Here is a 19,449-nt window from a genome sequence, read left to right as displayed (position 1 = left end):
TGTCACTCGCCAAGGTGCGCAGTTGGCTCACAATTGCGGTTGTCAGGTTGTGATGACGCCACAAGGTCACGTGCCCTATGTTGCTTACCTGCCTCCTAGGTTACTACTCTGAGGATTTTTCGTGGATTTTTCGCTCACCGTCAGTGACGACAACGCAGGATTTTGTGCGACACGAGCTCTTCTACGCTGACGCATTCGTATGGGATTTGAGCAAGGACAGATTACCTTGAAAGGGGGGGAAACTACTGCCCCTACTCTACTAAGCGAGAAATTTTCCACAGGCAAACGGCCTGGCCGCGCCACCCCCTTCTCTTTTATGACGAGAGCAGCTCGAAAATTGCATTCTGCAAAGGAGCATGCATGCTATGTATACGCTCCACAACGCACTTGGTTTTCGTCCTTTATATATAGTCTCTCCAATTTAAGAGGTGAAACCATACGTGTGCTGTAGCTACCGAATGGAAAATATGGTAGAAACTGGAATCACGTGTAGGCTTTTCGTGATTTTTTCATGTTAATATCACTAATTGGAATAATCTGCCATGCGCAGCCATTCTTCTGCGAGCCATAAAATAGCATTTTTTGTTTAAAAATGGCTGGTGATTTCGCATTGCTAAGCAAGAAATATTGTTCAAAAGCAGTTTTTTGCACTCGGGCACAGCCGCCACGTACTGTACACGAGTGCGAGGGGCCGGCGAAGGAGCGCCGACGTTTCAGGCTGCAAAAAGTGACGAGAGAGGAAAAGGCGCGAAGACGCTGAAATTCAAATTTTGACCTCAGATAACTAAGCTTCTACAAAACGCATTTAAAAATTCTTGCTGGACGATATTTGTGTAGTGGCGTCCTTTAGCATCCTAGGCACATGGCACCTTTGTTGAGCGCCCTTTTCACAGCCCCTTTAAGTCTGCAGTCAAGCTCCATCCACATTCAGGACCGCTGCACAGAATTCATCCACGACAAAAAAGTAGTTCGTTGTTAAAACTTTTCCGGTTGCCAAAAAGAAGCTAACCACCAGAAAAAAAAAATTGTAAGCTCCACGATTTCTATATCTGGCTTCTTTAATAAAGCCGAACATTAAAAAAGCTTATTTCGTTTATTGTTATGATTGGCTAGCAGAGCAACACAGGACGCCGCGGACCGTGGCCGATTGTTAACAACTGCTGTTTGTTTAAGTTGTATCCTACGTCAGCGAACCGACGCATGCTGGAATTAGCGGTCATTGTGTGGTGCAGCTCGCGTTCGCCCGTACTACCCGTACCGCCGTACGCAGTGTCAGTGATGCAGTGCTAACACCTGTAACCGCGGTTCCGTGGAGATTATTGCGCAATCATTACATGCAGTGGTCGCACTCAAACGAAGAAGTAGAAGATTAGGAACCAAGAAGCGGACCTTAGGTTCTTCAAGGTGCCGAAAGTGGGCGTGAACGAATGTGGGAAGACACGGCTGTTGTCGGAAAGACGCCGGCGCGAATGGCTAGCGCGGATGAATCAAGAGGAAGGGCCTTGATTCAGACGTCGACAAGTGCCAAGTTTATTCACTGCACTTCATTTCAGGTCAACATGGAATTTATTTCAAACTTCATCCCGGAACGGTCGCACCTTGGCCACTTGTCAACAAGGCTTTCCGAGACAGACCGAAGAGCGGTGGAGCAGTGCGCTGCGCAACAAAATATTAGCGCATCTCCACTAGAGTGCGGCTGCGCTCGAGCACCAGAATTGCCGGCGAAAAGGTGCTCCTGCCTGCGTTGAAAATTTGCTGTCTTCGCGCCGCATCGCACCGCTCGGACAAGTGTTCCCGCGTTTACATTGCCCCGCTGAAGTGTGTAGTAGTTATTTCTGGCCGGGGATAGTTGGCATCACTCATCACTTAAGTGCGTGCCCCGTATGCAATTTTCCCGCATGCTGAAATGTGCGACCGAACAAAGTTTAGCTGTAAATGTAGCGTCGTTTGATCTGACCACATCCAGATCGTGAACTCGCACTTTACTGGTCGAGTTGATTGCGAATCGTCGTAGTTATTTCAGCTCAATAATCCTCTTCCTTGTTTGCATGACCGAGTGCTGTGCGCTGAGAAAACCTTACGAAATGAATTTGTCCAGGGGCACCGGCTCAGCTTTTTGACGATTGCAATCAATATTGGGCGCCTAATTTGCATCTTGGCTACGGCGACGCCGGTGGCACGACCGATGCGAGCCGCTATGATCGGCAGAAGCGCCGGCGATTGGAGGCAAGCACACTGGTGACGCAGCAGTCACCGTCTTCAGCACAGAAATCTCCCTCATCAGGTGCAAAAACTTTGTTTTCGAGTCAACAGTAGTTTAGAACAGCGCATTATGACATCTAATCCATGACACAAAAGTGTTCATTGCAGCTCATGGCAACATCGCTGTACATCTCTCCGAGGAAGCTGCTGCTGCTGCTGCTGCTGGTTTCGCAAAGCCAAGAAGCAAAGGCTGACGCAGGTGAATGACTTGGCCCTTCTGTTGGCAAGGGGTTGTCAACAGCTAACACGCGAGCTTGCCTAGCGGCTATGTTGAAAAACCAGCTGTTAGCACGTACATTTACTTCTGCTTCGTTTTATATTCATTACTTGCGTTGTCCAGTAACACGAGTGTTCTGGTAGGGAAGCATGGCGGCAGCGTATAGAAGAGGGGGCAAATGATCAAGTGAAAACATTCGTATAGGAATAGCACACACGGGAGCTTCCTCCGTCGTCTTGTCTTTTCCCGCTGCAGTACAGCAGTGAACCCACTCCAATTCATCCAGTTTTTCATTCGTTCGCAATTCTAAGAGGCCAACGGGTGTAATTAGGCGTAAGAGAACTTCCTGTTGGGCTAGTTGGTAATTGATCATTGTAATTGAAAGACGCCAAAACTACACACACACACACACACAAGAGAAGAGAACGGGACAGAGCGCCCTTCGTTGCTCGAAAAACTTTTTTTCCGCCTTATACAAAGATATAGATGTTTCGCTGACGCCCAGACTGCCTTTCTTGCTGATATCGAACGCTTCAACCAGTTCTCTGGCTTTCACATTGCTACTCCTGGCAAGAATCCGCACGCTGCCCCGTTCTCTTTTCTTGTGTGCGTGTGTGGGGGGTTTTGGCGCTTTTCAATTACAGTAATTAGGCACGTCACTATAAATAAATGAACAAACAAGTGTTTTACCTTGCGCGACTCGAGTAAGCATGCCAATGATCTGAACTCGATGATGTTTACAGGCGTCACAGAAAGTCGGTGGCCAGGATTTTATGCAGAGGCGGTACACAACAACGGTTCCACGCAATTTACGTTTTTTTTTATTGCCATTTGCACGTGCACAAAAGATATGCACGCGCATGCAACGACGCAAAACATATGTATCAGTCGTGCGCCGCGGTGGCTCAGTGGCCATGGCGCTCGTCTGCTGACCCGAAAGTCGTGGGTTCGACCCCAGCCGTTGCGGTCGAATTTTGATGGAGGCGAAATTCTAGAGGCCCGTGTACTGTGAGATATCAGTGCGCGTTGAAGAACCCCAGGTGGTCGAAATTTCCGGAGCCTTCCACTACGGTGTGCCTCAAAGCTTGACTCGCTTCGGGACGTTAAACCCCCATAAATCAAAGCAAATCGAGATTTCCAACACGTGAAAATGTCGCGACTTGACTTTCGCTGCCGGCGCACTCGCGGCGTCGTTGGTTCCGCCGTTTTCTGGAGCCGCTGATGGCTCGAACACGTATGGTAAGAGTCCAAACTGTTCAAAACTGCTTGAATTATCCACAATTTCCAAAACGTAATTTTTAAGCCAGCTGAAGCAACGCGCTACGCAGCAACGCCGTCGGTGCTGGCCGGAGACCGCCGTGGATGACGTCACGACGGACCCGGGCAATCGCGAGCAACAGCGGGGTTCGTTCGGCGGCCTGAGGCGATGGGGCGCGTTTTCTCCTAAACAACAGCTTTTTGCGTGTATTTCCGCTCCTTTTGAATGTGAAATTGTTTCTCTCGGACAAAACACCCTAAAATGCCGCAGGGAACTCAATTTTTACGAAAAGTGCTTCAGCTTCCCTTTAACTTTGATAGCTCTGCCAGTTCTATTCTGTCTGTAGGGTTAGACGCTTTAATGCTTTCGCGTTTCTAATAAGATAATTCGTCCCCTCTTACCACTTCCTCGTTAATGGGATTCCACTTTACTAATTTCTTCTGTTCCCTCTTCAAGTCTATGCTAATTCGAAACCTTAACATTTTGTAGCCGCTGCAACGCACCTTTTCGAGCCCTTCCACATCCTGTATACGATGGTACGGTGAGCGCATATAGTATGAAGCCCGTCTCATTTTTAGTCTCACCATTGGCCTATGCCATAGCGCCTACCGCATGGTCTCCGGCCTGCTTCTTGTCTACCTTCACACTAAAGTCCCCCATCAGTACAGCGTACTGTGAGTTTACTTTGCTTATTGCCGATTACACTTTTTCATAGAACAAATATGTAAAAATTGTTTTTTCAGGAAAGGAGATGACGCAGTAACTGTGGCACGTATATCGCTGGACAGGCGAACCGCGCCGTGAGGAAGGAATAAAGCAGGGAGTGAAAGAAAAAATTACGAAATAGGTGCCGTAGTGAAGGTCTCCGGAATAATCTCGACTACCTAGGAATTTTTAACGTAGACTGACATTGCACAGCACACGGGCGCCTTTTGCGTTTCGCCTCCACCGAAACGCGGCCGCCGCGGTCGGGTTCGAACCCAGGTCCCCGCGGAAAAATTCCCCGACCAGATTTCTGACACATAGCCACCTATGACCGCTGTCGATCAGCCCCGGGCTTTTATGCGTCCCAGCACAAACAGCACAGCTAGGTATATAGGATAGCTGAGCTCTTTGAGGAGCTGTCGGGCATTCAAGGGGATGTCATATGGCTTAGGGGAGTTAAGGAGACAGATGAACATAGGAGGATATGCCGACATTTTTTAGCACGCAGCTGTCAGTCATGACACACTAATTGCAGGCTAACTATTATATAAGCAAGTGCCTTTTGCATAAGCTTCTACGACCTGCATGCCAAATGAAAGCAGCAGCGGCGCCGTCTGCTCGGGTCGGCGCAAATGGCCTCAGCGAGGCGCGTTGTCTGTACCTATACCATGGCACTCAAAAGAGATGGGTTCGAATCCCAGTAAAACCTACGGGCTACCTTTGCTCTTGGTTCTGTATTTCTCGCTCTGTGACAGATGGCGGAGAGACAAAAGTATGAGGACACAGAGAGCCGTAAATGTAGCCGTTACTTTCTTCAGCAAACGCTAGAACATGAACGGACATGGCATAGCTCGAATAGGCAGCCGAAAATGAAACAGACTGCATTTTGTGCGCCAAGCCCTACATTGTGCAGGATGTAGGGTGGAAATTATGAACGACGTCGTGGCAGAGGCAGCGCTTTTGCGCACTGAGCTATTACATAACCCTGCGATGACGTAAGAATCGAAATATTCAAGCCACGAATGATCTATTTTGCGTACTGGAACTGCACTTGAGGAAGATGACTGGCTTTTTTCGTCATTCTCAGGAAGTTCCCACTTACTGAAAAAAAAAATACATCTCGAAAACGCCACAAGTTTCAAATGAGGTGAAATTCAAATTTTTTTTTCTCCGCGACTATAAGGTACATCTTGAAATTCGCAGGATAGATAATAATCTAAGTGTTCATAAACTGTACCGACTTCCATTGCCATATGAGGTAGGGAAACGCAAGAAACGTTGCCCTAAATCAGGCATTCTTGAAAATAGTAGTGTTCAAAAATGAAGGAAAAACCCATTTAATATGTCTGTAGAAGGAGGCGAAACATAATACGAAAGAAAATGTTGGATGATGTTGTTTGTAACAACGTTATCCAATATCAAACCTCTAGCTTCTCGAGCATCAACAGGAGCGCCTAAATGAAGGTGACGAAACAGCAAATCCACCCTCCGCTGCTCTAAATTTCCCCCAAATGCCAATACTGAGACCTTTTCCTTCAAGAGAGAGCATACCTAATTACATTTTTATGGACGAACACCCATCTGTGACGTAAGCAGGGTTCGGGGGCGCCGCTATCACCGGGTGCAGATAACAGATGGGGATGCATGTGGTCCATAGGAAGACATGTGTAAACAAGTTTTTTATGTAATTTTCTTACTCTACAGTGCACCTATTATGCCGTGCATGTCCCCAGACCCTCGCTTTGTCGTTCCGCTCCAGACAAACCCTGGCTGGCTCATTTTTTTTTCTAATTCGTGTTTGATTTAAAAATACATTTGGGGTTCCTTTTTAAGCCCCATTTATTTATTTTGATCGGTTTAATCCTGTGACAGCTATGCTGGAGCAGACATTCCCTCAATTTTTTCTAACATTTTCTTTTCGCTTTTACTTATCAGAGAGACTCCAAAATGAATAATTAGTGCCGTCCTCCTTCGTTAACAAAAGGCGATATGAGGCTAAAATAGAATGGAGATTTGTAAAACGTCTCTGGGAGCACATATTGAAATGTTTTGCAAATGAATTAGCTTTGAGATGAACTTTTACACTTCCATGTTATGTTGTAGGACGTAGTCAGCTTTTCTGTAACGACAGAAAACCTCATAGCTGCACTGCGAGATCAGAGAATTACATTCAAAGCTATTGTTTACATGCGTTCATAAGGGCTGCATTCTCAGCTGTTACCCGCACGCGGCAGTAGGGGCGCCACGGAATCCTACTTACGTCACAGATTGGCGTTTGTCCGTGAAAATGTAATTAGGTATGCTATCTATTGAAGATAAAGTTCTTAATCTCGGCATTTAGGAAAATTTAGGGTAGCGGAGGGCGAATTGGCTGCTTTGGCACCTTAATTTGAGACGTTCCTTTCTATGCTCGAGACGGTACAGGTTTGAGCTTGAATAACATTGTTAGAAACAGCATAGTGCCACATGTTTGTTCGTATTCTCTTTCGCCTGCTTTCGGAGACAAATTTCAGAAGTTTAAAAAAAAATGGAATGGTTTTTCCTTAGATTTTTGAAAAAGTACAATGTTAAAACATAACAGATTTAGGGCAATGTTTTATGCGTTTCCTTGCCTTATATAGCAATGAAATGCGGTGAAGTTTTTTCGATGGTTTTCTAACTTGCGAATTTGAAGATGTACCTTATAGCCGCAGAGATGTAAACTCCTGAATATAGCCTCATATGAAACTGTTGGAGTTCTTGAGATTTTTGATAGGAAGTGATAGCCTCCTCACAATGGCGAAAGTGCACGCAAAATACATCCGTCATGGCTTGAATGGCTTGATTCTTACGTGATTGGAAAGTTGCGAAAACACTGCCTGTCATGACGTCTTTCATAACTTTTTCTGTCTCTATGTAATAGCGTTTTCACAAAAATGAAATAAACTATTGAGCTGTCGAATAATCAGTGCGTAATATAAAAAATAATAAAAAATCATACTTTGAGGTATTTAGGCAGTTTGATCTCTCGTTTAGTCAACGTGCTCCATTTTTTTGGCCTTTAAACGCGTCTCCCCAGCGTGAAGTGCGGTGTTGTGCTCGTGCTCCCTTCCTGCTGTTGAGTTCGGCGAATTTCGACATGGGGGATGATTCCCTGAAAACCACCGCGAAGGTGAATGAGCCCTCTGGAAGAAACGTGGCTGCAGGAAAGTCAGATGCAGCGACGATAATAGCGGCCCCACGTATTCGAACAGGCCATCAGACGACGAAGTACAAGATCAGTGTTGTCCTCTTCAGTCACGCTGGGGTTGAACAATTGCCCGAGTGCCGCACCTTCGACAGAGGTTCCGCGTTTCGGTCATCAGTACAATATCTTTCAACCCCTGCTGGGAGACAGCCCGCATTCCTGTGTCACGCAGGCGCCTTCCGGTTCCAGGTTGAACAATTGCCCGAGAGCTTCGCCTTCGACAGAGGTTCCGCGTTCCGGTCCTCAGTACAAGATATTTCAGCCCCTGCTGGGAGACAGCCCGCATTCCTGTGTCAGGCAGGCGCCTTCCGGTTCCACATGGGCGCAGTCGGGACCCACGTGCGCGCCCACCTGGAGGCTGCGTGGACGACAACGTGACCGGGTACTGTTCCCTTTCCCTCGACCGAGCTGCGAGGGAACATCAGGACCGCCCTGCCGTGGGTGGTACCATCAGTGCCATAGTGTGATTGGACATCCTTCTTCACTGTATTCCCCAGCTAAAGATCTGGGGAATACGAAGAGTATTTAACGAGCTGCTGGTTTGGTACCAGAAGAGAGCCCCCTTCTTGAGAGATACCCTTTGCTGGGAGAGACTCCCGACTGCCAAGAAGCTCCCTTTACTGAGAGGCACTCTCAGTTGCCCTTACTTGTACATTATGTAAATAGTCTTTGTATAAAGTTTTCCAAGTTTTATTCCTCCGATCGTCCTCGTCTCTTCTCCGACCCAGTCACGCTACCTGAATCCCAACAACAGGTGGCAGCGGTAGGATGCAGCTACTAGTGTTCCTGTATATGCTCCCTCCGGAAGCATATACAGGAACACTAGCTGCTACATGAACCCCAACAGCGGCTGTACTATTTCCGGCGCGTCTCGCGCGTTGTTTGCTGCACGGGCTCATTTTTCGGGCATAGTTCCACGTTCGATATCAAGAACCGCAATGGCGATTAAGAAGTTTTAAATCCTGGGCTCGCCTGCGATCATGAATGCCTCCGATTACGTCATATGATATTTAAAACCGAAAATTTAAAAAACAATGACGGCCGATTCAGTGCGGTTAGGCACAATGCGAATTAGGTGCTCTAGCTTTTCGGTTTTCATTTCGGTCTCGGTTCGAGGCTCGGTTTTCAAGGTCAAGCAGGATTCAGGCAAAGATCGGAGAAATCGATGAGCGGGGGCCTTAATGCTAGCCCACTAAAAAATTATGGGGCCTCTTAACGAGCCTGAATAGAGGGTAGTAGGATAGCGGTGTGTCCTGGATCCGTTGCGCACGGATGTAAGTAGGTGAAGAAGGCGACATACAAAGCACAGCGCGAGAGGCTGGCACTCAAACACGCGGGATGTTCGGCTGCGGCGATAGTGTAGTGGTCTAATGCAGCGGCTGCATGTTTTTGGGCAGAGGACGGTTTATGAAGTGTTCGTGCACGTGTCTTGACTACGATAAGGAAAGAAGAAACGGTAAGGCACAAAAACTTCACGAAAGATTTTTAGTTTAGAAAGACAAGGCGCACGTGGGCCTGGAAGTCGTCGATCAACGAGGTTCTCCACTTGCATCGGCGACGATCGATAAAACAAAATTGCCGAAAGAGACTCGAAGAAGCTGCCGTAGCTTTAGCCATTATACCTCCACAACTTCCAAATACATAATCAGCGACGCTAAGACAGCAATTCGAAATTTTGTCAAAGGAAGGACCCACTCCGCAGCCATGAAAATCTTAGAAAAAATCTCCAATACCCACCAGACCACATTGATCTGGGTCCCCGCCTATTCAGACCATCCTGGAAACGAGGCGGCGCACCAATTTGCCCGAGGATTGGTAATTAACCGGAATGTGCACTACCCCGAGCTCAGGTCTGCCAAAGGGCGAACGACATCCTACAAATAAATTACAACTCAGTTCCAGAAAGAAAGACAAATCTTTCCAGAACCCCACAGATCTCTAAGTAATGCACAATTCATTTGGCGGCAGCTCCAAACAGACACTTTCTTCAGTCCGTACATGTACTCCATATGGTTCCCAGAGCAGTTCGGCCCCGTCTGTTCTCTCTGCGGGCACCAAAGGGCAGACACACCACACATCCTATACCCATGTATAACCAAGACAAGTCATCGAAGAGTCTGGAGCTCTCTACCCAATCGCAGTGGGAGGCCGCGCTGCTTAGCTTGGCTCCGGAGGTTCAACTCCGAGTCGCGGAGCGGGCCGAACAGGTCGCCGAACGACACCATCGGTCGGCCACCTGGAGCCCCCCGCGGAGAGGGGAACACCACCCTAACCCGCGCCTAAGGTCTCTTTTTTATTAAAGTTTACCTCTTCCTTCCCCTCCTAATGCAGTGGCCAGCGAACGTGATCAGTTCGCGGCTCAGTTGATTAGTAAATAATAAATAGCTAATCGTGTTTTAATAACATAATACTAGGACATTATGTCTGCCATGCCGTACAATCCGCCTGCAGAGACCAAATTGTTGTGTCTTTCGTGGCTTTTTTAAGGCAAAATCTGTAATAATAAAAACAAAAAACGGTAGGGTTTTACCGTGGTTCAACCAATTAGGACGTGCGAAAGCCCTCGAGGCAACGTCGCCTCAAAGGCAACCGCTTGCAAAATCCTATCGGCAGCCGAGCCGGTTGCGCGCGTTGACGGAGCAGCTGCGCAAGGACTCTGCCGCTGGCGCTCCGTCAAAGGTCAAAGGTTGAGGCTTCACACATACTCTCCACTTTTCAGCTTTTCTAGTGAAGTAGTGCTTTTCGCACTAAAACACCCTGTACGACCGATAACATTACAGGCGGCATGAAATATTTGCCGACGCTCTGTACTGAAAACAGTAGTGCTGGTGCTGAGTGATCGCACTTAGTCACGCAAGAAGCCTGGGATGCCCGAGAGGCGCACCTTCGACGAGTGCGCATCCGATCGACGCAGGCACCTACGTGATAAAACCATTGGCCGTTAACATGGCGGCTACGAAGTGCATGTTGTCGACGTCAGCACCCGCTGAGGCCGGCTTGTTCGGCGAACAGCACCGCCACGCGCCCGCGAGTGATCCGCGAAACGCCGCGAAGGGAGCGGCCTTTTCGGCGGCCAGTAGCGTCCCTGCCTAAGAAGATCGTCGCGCAAGCCGCAATTCGCGAACAATGGTAGCGAGCAGTTTACCGCACGCTGACACCACGCGCGGCGCACGTCGAGGTGACCACTCCCGGCGCAGGGCCGCGGACCGATGCCAGGCTATGGCGCTCCCAGTGGACACGGTGAAAAGTAGGAAGAAGGAAGCGCTTTTCTTTTCCGTCCCCCTCCCCCCTTTTTTTTTGAGCCAGGAAAGGCGGTCGCAGGCCCGAAAGAACGATGGCTGCGCAAGGAAAAGCAAGTTGATCCCGGTGCACGACATTGACGCGAGGAGCGTTGGCTCTTCGCGGCTTCGAGGAACGCCGTTCGAGTCCTGACGCCGTCGCGGTTCCTGTACGTCAGACGGCGCGCGTCGCACGGAACCTGGCCTCATCGAGCGCGCGCGAGCTTCGAGATCGCCACGGCGTTGTCGGTCGCGGAACGTCAAGCCGCGCCAGGTCGGGCTTCGCGGAACTGCCTCCGTGACGTCACGCCAGTCGGCCCTCGCTTATATTACGCGTTGACTCGGGCCGCCTGAGCTCGAAGCAATTTAGACCAAATTTAGTCTGAAGCCTGGCTGCAACTTTTTCTTCCGGTAATGTATCAAGCGAGCGAGAGGGGGAAATAGAGGCGCCCTCCCGACACCGGCGCGAGAGGTTTGTTTTCGTGGGCGAAGGCCTCGACTCTGCACACAGAGTCGAACGACGCGAGCTGGATTTCCAGCGTTCCCCGCGGTTTAGTGCGAAAACATGCCACTGCTGCGCGCCATCCACGTCGACGCCTTTGTACACGGCGGGAGCGTAAATCTGCGATAAGTCGTATAAACGGGTCGTATGCACAACAACCAAAGCGGATTTACTTTTCGGCGTGAAAATAATACGCTGTAATTGGCCGCTCGTGTATACAGACGTCCGCTGTGCAGCGAGGTTCAGGAGTATGTAAATAAAGACAGCTTAAACACACAACTATGCGGGGGAAGATTATCAGTAATACGACGGCACAAAACAATGCGGACGTGCACTTCTCTCGACCTCATGTGACTGCACCACGTCAGTGTAAATGAGCATGACGGCAAGCTATTTGACAGAAAGCCTTGCAAAAATTTTCAAGAATGCATTATTTTATATAGGACCACTGACAGTCACGTAGTGAATAGTATTAGCATATTAGTCGCAGCCAGTGCCCACAAGCAACATTTCAGTAACTGTGTGTGGCTTAGGAAGGTTTCACGCCGACTTCTCCGTCGATCAATTAATGATGGGAAATGGATATTGATTACTGAGCATGCGCAGTGGCGTCGTGGGCGCCGCCACAAAAGCCAGTCCATGTGAGCTCCGGTATCTCGTAGTCGGTCACGCTGGCTAAGTCCTCTTGGCAGTCGAGTGTCCCCACAACCAAGCAGAGGATAGCAGAGGCCCTGTATGCATGGACGAAAAGCAGCGGAGCATTAGTGCTTGGAAGCAGGTTGCAAGGTCTAAAAAAACAGCAGAAGAAAAGTTAGGAAAATCAAAAGTAAGGCAAGCAGAAAATGGAAGCTCACCGGTAGAAATTGTGCGGCTAGCGGAAGGGTGTGCCACCAGAGCTGAAAGATGGGGGCACCGTCTGCTTCTGGAACACGTATCCGCCGCTCTTCTCCATCCGGTTCGACTCTGCGGCGGCCTTCCTCTGGCCGGCTTGCACATTGGCCTCCTGTGTGGATCTGCTCTGCTCGACGGACTGCGGGCCCGACGTCAGCGCACCGAACCACATCGGGTCCGTGTTCTGGATGCCTCGCATGATCTCCTTGGGGACCGGGTACTCGTCGACAAGGCACTCCTCTTCGTGGAGGGACGCCGTGGTCGACTCCATGCCTTGCTCTGGCGCCTTGATGGAGGTTGAAGATGACGGAAACGGCGCGCCACGCAATTCTCGCCGGACACTGCTGGCCCTGGCGGTCAGTGTCAACCTGGTCCGAATCGAACACGTCCAGGAGCACGGCCTTCGTCGTCTTCTGTCGCGCGCCTTCGGCTCTGGCCTCCGACGGTCGTCGTCGTTTTCTTCTATCAGCCTCTGACTCCGGACCCCCAGGAGCGGAATAATAAAGGCGCGGCGAGGAATAAACCTGGGTTCCTGCTCTCAGCTTGAGCGCACATCTACGTTCCTCGGCCTCGATAACCAAATTTCCGCAGGGATCGCACTTTTTTCCTCGGTGGAGCGAGTGAGCGTTTTTTTATCACTCTTTTTAGAAACGAGCTCGACCTCTGAGAACGATAGATACGCGCAAGATGTTTTCTATCTTCCCAAGACCACCCTCTGTCACAATTCTCCACGCTTGTCCCTCGGACATTCCCTCGACAGATCTGCAGACTCCGAGCGGTACCCCGACCCCAATGGATCGCCGTGCTCCAAAGGCTCGTGGCCACCTGGCGGGCCTAACCCCCCACCCCACCCATTCCACCAAAATTTATGAACAAAAATTGTTTCGATCTCTCTCTCTCTCTCTCTCTCTCTGTTTTTCTGCCTTGCTCAAAGACCTTGTTTTGCTTGGCCAATTTCACTCCTGCTTTGCTATCTCTTTCTCTACATGTCACCTTTTCGTCTGCTTCCATTCAGCGCTTGCCCTGAGCACCCTTTCTTTTCAGTGCTGTCATGTCGTTCGCGAAGTTCGTTACGAGATCAGGGTGGAAATCAAAATATATCTTGCTTTATATTGACAGGATCAAAAGCCTGGTATGATCGGTATAAACTAATTTTAACTTGGTACTGAAAATCGCGTAAAACGGGATAAAACGATGGTATACGGTGGAACTCGATCGGTACCCTCGTACCCACTATGACCACATAGAGGTATCTTAGTCTTGCTATGGTTAAATTCATGAAGTTTCCTAATGAAAAATATAGGGTCACTCTTGATTACATCAAGGATCCTAGTGTGAAAAATTGAGCTGGAAAGCGTGTTTGCCTTCACGTCAGCGAAAAAGAGAGAGCACTCAGCATGCCAGCGCGTTACGCATACGTGCGTAGAATACTGCAGAAGCGCGTAAGGATTAGCGCACAAGTAATATAGCAGTCCTGAAGGCATATGACAACACTGCAAGATTACAAGGGTCTCCATTGATGAAGTTTACCTTTTCTTTCTTTTTATTCTGCAGTGTTTATAACGCAACCGCGCGGGATTTGGACACCAAGCTTTCTGTTGTGAAGAAAAAATTAGGTCTTTTAAAATCCGCTTTTGCTATTATAAAATCGAATACACGCCCCATCGCAACTGGGGCGTGCCTCCAACTTCATATTTCAAGAACAGCGCCGATTGTTATAAAACCGGCATTGTTTGCCCCAGCATGAACAGAAAAATTCCGTAAACAAGCACAGTGATCGAGATCAAAACCGCATAAAGTGTATCACAGTTAATGACTCTGAACGCAAAACATTTGCAAGATAACTTTATCAAAGCTATGAGCGCATTGTGATATTAGGCAGCGAAACTGACAATGTCGTACTACAGAGCACTGCGGAATCAACCGCAGCTAGCGTCAATAAGCGAGAGTGCAGTAGTCACGCGAAAGATAGGAACGTTCTCTCTTCACCTTCTCCGTTATTTAGTTACTGATGAAAAATCGCTATTACAAATGATTGAGCATGCGCAGTGGCGCCGTGAACGCCGCCGCAAGAGTCAGAGTCCGTAAACGCGGAAGTTCCACTCAGTCGGCCCCGCTAGCCGTTAGCCGCTTGTCGAACCGCGACTCCATGGTCAAGCAAGAGGTGGAGGCCTTTTCTGCATGAAAAAAATGTCACTGGGACATGAGCGTGCGCAAGGAAAGGGGGAACGCTAAAAAATGCACAGTGAACACAAGAAAAGTGAAAAGGAGAATAAGCGACATAAACAAAAAATATACGCACGCTGGTAGATATCATGTGTCCCACAGAAGTGCATGCCACCAGAGCTAATCGGTGGGGGCACCGTCTGGTTCTGGAACACGTATCCGCCGCTCTCCTCGATCCGCCTCGTCTCTACGGCGGCCTTTTTCTGGCCGGCCAGCACGCGGACCTCCTGTGCGGACTTGTTCTGCTCGACGGACTGCGGGCCCGACGTCAGCGCACCGAACCACATCGGGTCCGTGTTCTGGATGCCTCACATGACCTCCTTGGGGACCGGGTACTCGTCGACAGGGCACTGCTTTTTGTCGAAGGGCGTCGTGGTCGACTCAATGCCTTGCTCGGGCTTGAGGCTGTCGTCATGAGTGCAGGCTGAGGATGCAGGAGACAATGTGTAGTGCCAGCCTCGCTGGGCGGTGCTAGCTAAGCCTCGTCGGCAACCTCATCCTGGTTCTAATCGAACACGCCTAACAGCGCTTCGTCTTCTTCTGTCCCGCGGCCGGCCTCCGACGGTCGTCGTCGTCTTTTGTGAGCCTCTGGTTCCGTTTCCTCGAGATGATGTTCGGCGCGAATAAAGGTTGTTTGTATGCAGTGCTATATTTTTGGGCCCTGCATGCAGCCACACTTCCTCGGTGGCCGTGTTCTTCCCCCGGGGGTTGGCGACGTGAGCCCATTTTTCACAGCCTGATTGATTAGCAGCGTGATTTCTGAGAGCTTGTTTTCCGTCGCAACTTTTTCTCGTGGTTTATAACTCCGTGCCTTCCAGGTGATCTTTCCGTCTGCCTTGATTGCCCGCTGTTGGCAGAATAAGCGTTTATTGCAAAGCAAAGCTTGCGTTGTGTAACCTCGCTTTCATGTTCTGTGGTCCGTGTTCTTGCTTAAAGGAGTAGAAACACAAAGTTTCCGGAGTCAGTTTTTTGCCTTAAAAGGGGCCTGTGCGCCTATTAATCGCGAAAATGAGGTCCTAACACCAGTGTGAAGGGTTAATAATTAATTACAAAGATTTTGTACCGGCAGTTTCGGTCTCGGTTGGCGTCAGTGCAGAACGACACCTTGACATCACGGTCGACCGGCCAACCTGCATGGACTACCACAATACTGATGCCGTCGGCATCACCGGCAAGCACTGGTTGTTCCTGTGAACAACCACTGGGTTCGGTGACGTCACAAGAATTGGGGCAAGTGCACTCTGACGTTACTAGGTGTGGGTGGAAATGCCGAGCGGCTCCTCGGACAACATTCAAAATCATACTTAAATTACGTTCCACTCAACGCCTGCGGCGGAAACTTGCTAAAAGGGATTTCCTTACGCCCACGAAACAAATCATATCATTTCGTTCAAAATTTTGTGTCCGTGCCCTTTTAAAGGAACTGACAATAGACTAGAACATGAGATTATGGTAAAACGAAAAAAGCTTGCTTTACACTGATACATTTGTATGATAGCATCAAGCGAAGCAGCGCAACGGCACGAGGCGTAGCGGAGATATGATATTATTATTAGATATGATATTACAGCAAAGAACTATAATCATTCGTTGACGCAGTAAATCGCGCAAAACAGGCTGAAGCGAAGGTCTGCGGTGAAACCTTGGTACTGTCACGCGTCCCACCACGTGACCACATATTAGTATACATAACGTGACTTTTGGTGTTCTTTTACTTTATTATAAATGAACCGAGTTGACAAGCTCTTCAGTGTGTCTTCTCATGTAAAGAAAGTTTACGTTGAAAGCCGAGACCTTTTTGCATCAACGAGTAGAACGCCGGAACAGCGGCAAACTTAATAACATAAGGGGACGATGTGGGCTACACGACAATACGGAGCGCTGCCTCTCTACTAGTATACTCTGGAGAAACTTATGTCTGTAGAAGCACACCAGTGTGGCAGAAAGTTTTGACAGTCACATCGCTGGAACTGGATCGCAGTGTTGCTCATGAAGAGACAGCATAGAGCGCTGACTATTAACCATATCTTGACACACAAAGGGAATATACCAGGTGTTTCAGGGAAGCCCGCTGGAAATTTCGAAAATAGGTTTTTTGAGGTATGGAGAAGCTTTTTCTAGCATAATAATACCAGTGTTGGCGGACGTCAGAAAGCAAGGGGATCACGTTTACTATAAAAGGAGTTAACTAAACAGTTCTAAATTTTTAAAGATTTCAGATAGGCGCCTGATTGCAATTCGATATGTGTAGCCGGCCGTTAATAATAGCCCTATCAGTTTTTAGGACTTCGAAAACATAATTACCCCCACCATCGGGGCTTAGCAAATTTGGGCTATTTCTCACACCATTCGAAAATCGCACGCCAGCGGAGGGCGCACAGCGACGTCCATCTAATCACGTCACTTAGTGACGTGCGTGCCACGTGACAATCTCTGCCCCCCCCCCCTCTCACTGAGGTGTTTCCCGCGTCTCGCTGCTTTGCTGCTCCAGCGTAGGTGAAACAGAAAATATATTTAGCGAAAACTTGGCGCATGAAAATTTCGACAGAACACATTGAAAATAGGTGGAAGTGATCGTTTATTTCGCAAAGACGTGGAAGCGATCAAATTAATTCAAAACTGTAAACTTGAGAACGGTTGAGAAACTCGGGTCGCAAAAACTATTCCAAAAAGGTTTAAGGCAAGAGCCAGTTCTAGACAGTTTTTGCATTAACGACGTGACGCAGTAAGGGTATCTGAGTTCTAGAAAGCCGAAATCACTGCACAGTAAAAGTTGGCGAACGGGAGACGATACTGCACACCGTGGAGAACAGAGTGGGGATAGTTAATGACAGCAGTTCGATGGGATGCAATTTATATACTGATGAGAAATGTTAATACAGAGTGTTTCACTGCTTCTCTTAATGGCAGATGAGAGGAAAAAATCGAGGAGACACTTACGCTCCCCCTTAATGGCATGGAGCGATAGCTTTTTTTTTATTTAATTTCAAAGACTTTATTTCTTCCTTACGAAGAAACACGAGGCTGAGGCAAAAGCGCCTGACGAAGCTGTAGCGCCAGACGAAACTGCAGCTTCCTTGTACAGTTTGCAGTACAGTGCAGCGGTAAAAAAAATTGAACGTGTTACAAGTCAAATAAACATTCAGCGTATTACAGAACAAAGCAAAGAGAAGGAGGCTCGCACATTGCATGAAACGTGATCACGGCAGAACAAAAATGACAAAAAACGAGACTTCGCTTACGCACAGAAAATAAATATTTGAAATACACAAGACTTTTCAACGGTAATAGTACCGGTCAGGCACAAAAAGGGGCCGTATTAATTAGGTAAGCTAAGATTGTGTCATAACGTCAGTGCACAAAAGTTTAAGGATTTAACATGTCATTTCGCATTGAGTAGCGCTCGATTATTTCATTAAAATGATTGAGAGAAACCCTAAAATCAAGATCACTCGAAAAATTCTTTAGGGCGGTAAGTGTTTGATAGGTCATTTTCGGTTTCCCCGTAGTTGGTCCGCGTCCTAGGGACTAGGTTTCTATATGATCGGAGGTTATACTGTGATGAGGACTTGTCTGGAATGGTATTATACAGCCGGTTTTTGTAGATGTGTTGCAACAAACGATGAAAATATACTTGATCTGCTTTAAGCAAGCTGTGTTTGATAAATAGAGGTGCTGTAGCCAAGTATTGAGGATGACCGTGATACCCTTCGAATGCTCGTAATGCCATCTTTTGTACAAGTATCAATTTATTGTGCTTGCTTTTAGTCGTAGTGCCCCAGACGAGACAAGAATAAGACAATTTGGAATAAAAAAGTGCATAGTACATAGATAACTTCAACCATTTAAGTAGCAGATGGGAGATGCTATAAAGGCAACCAACTGTTTTACAAAGATCAAATATAATGATTAGTAAGGTGAAGGTTCCAAGAAACAGTTTCGGACAACCAGATACCGAGGAATTTGAGACTGCTGAGTCTATGAATTATTGTGTTCCCGTAATGAATATTGTCTGCGTAGCGTTCAACAACGTTTATGGGCTGTAAGGTTTCTGGAGACAGCCGGTGGTCTGATTCAGCTGCGTATTCGGCCAGGACACCTGCAGCCGGGGTCCCTGCACGGCGATAGGCATCTTGGTTCCCACGGCCGGTCCTCGCGTGGTTTATTGGATTCGAGACGGAGGATTCCACTGCCGTTTGTAAACCTTGTTCCCGGAAGATCTACCGTGCGGCACGGAGGCAGTTAGCGACCGCCAGAACCGAGCAGGGGTGACTCACCCCTTCAACTGTGCCTGCTCGCCGGCGCCTCACCCATTCGGACTTCCCGGAAGACGTGTCCGGCTGGAGCGTGAGAACTGTCGTTCGGACGCGAAGACAACACTCTCTCTGGTGGGGGCGATTGTCCAGCGGCACCCTCTTTCTCCGGCGAGGCATGTGACGGGGGCGTGTCCCTATGTGTGTGTGTGTATGACAACGCAAGTTAGGCCACGCCCAACCTGGCGAAGACTTCCTCAAACCTGGGGAATCCTAGGGACCGGTCCCTTTTTAAACCGGACGACGAGTGCCGTGAAAAAGGAATCCTCGATCATCCTCAGATCTTCTCAGATCCTCCGACCTTCCCCCATCATCCTCCAATGGGTTCCAAAATCTTGTAAATAATGTAAAATAAACCCCCTGTACAGTTTCCTTCATAACCAAGTCCGACAACGTCATTCGGAGAAGGGACCTGCGGCGCTGAAAGAGTCAGCTCACTCAAGAACCCCTCATCTCTAACAACTGGTGGCAGCGGTGGGATGGACCGTGCGACATCGTGATTTCTCAACCGGTAAGCGTTTCGGCATTTTGCTATAGGATTCGCCAGGCTTCAGATTTTGAGAGAATAATC

General features: G+C 48.5%; 2 protein-coding genes across 2 annotated transcripts; both read right to left on the bottom strand.

Moving 5' to 3' along the window:
* Nucleotides 1–11,943: 11,943 nt before the first annotated feature.
* Nucleotides 11,944–12,752, bottom strand: LOC144102726 (importin-7-like). The gene is made up of 2 exons (XM_077635916.1): nt 12,303–12,752; nt 11,944–12,179 (listed from the first exon to the last, which is right to left on the bottom strand). Exon 1 carries the CDS (start codon nt 12,608–12,610, stop codon nt 12,320–12,322), a length of 291 nt encoding a protein of 96 aa, XP_077492042.1. The 5' UTR covers nt 12,611–12,752; the 3' UTR covers nt 11,944–12,179; nt 12,303–12,319.
* A 1,585-nt stretch (nt 12,753–14,337) lies between these two features.
* On the bottom strand, nt 14,338–15,072 carry LOC144102715 (importin-7-like). The gene is made up of 2 exons (XM_077635907.1): nt 14,642–15,072; nt 14,338–14,516 (listed from the first exon to the last, which is right to left on the bottom strand). Exons 1-2 carry the CDS (start codon nt 14,850–14,852, stop codon nt 14,443–14,445), a joined length of 285 nt encoding a protein of 94 aa, XP_077492033.1. The 5' UTR covers nt 14,853–15,072; the 3' UTR covers nt 14,338–14,442.
* Nucleotides 15,073–19,449: the final 4,377 nt, after the last annotated feature.

Source organism: Amblyomma americanum, chromosome 1 (assembly GCF_052857255.1).
Source record: "Amblyomma americanum isolate KBUSLIRL-KWMA chromosome 1, ASM5285725v1, whole genome shotgun sequence".
Taxonomy (NCBI): domain Eukaryota; kingdom Metazoa; phylum Arthropoda; class Arachnida; order Ixodida; family Ixodidae; genus Amblyomma; species Amblyomma americanum.
The sequence above is the reverse complement of the archived record's forward strand: the minus strand, read 5'-3'. Positions and strand labels throughout refer to the sequence as shown.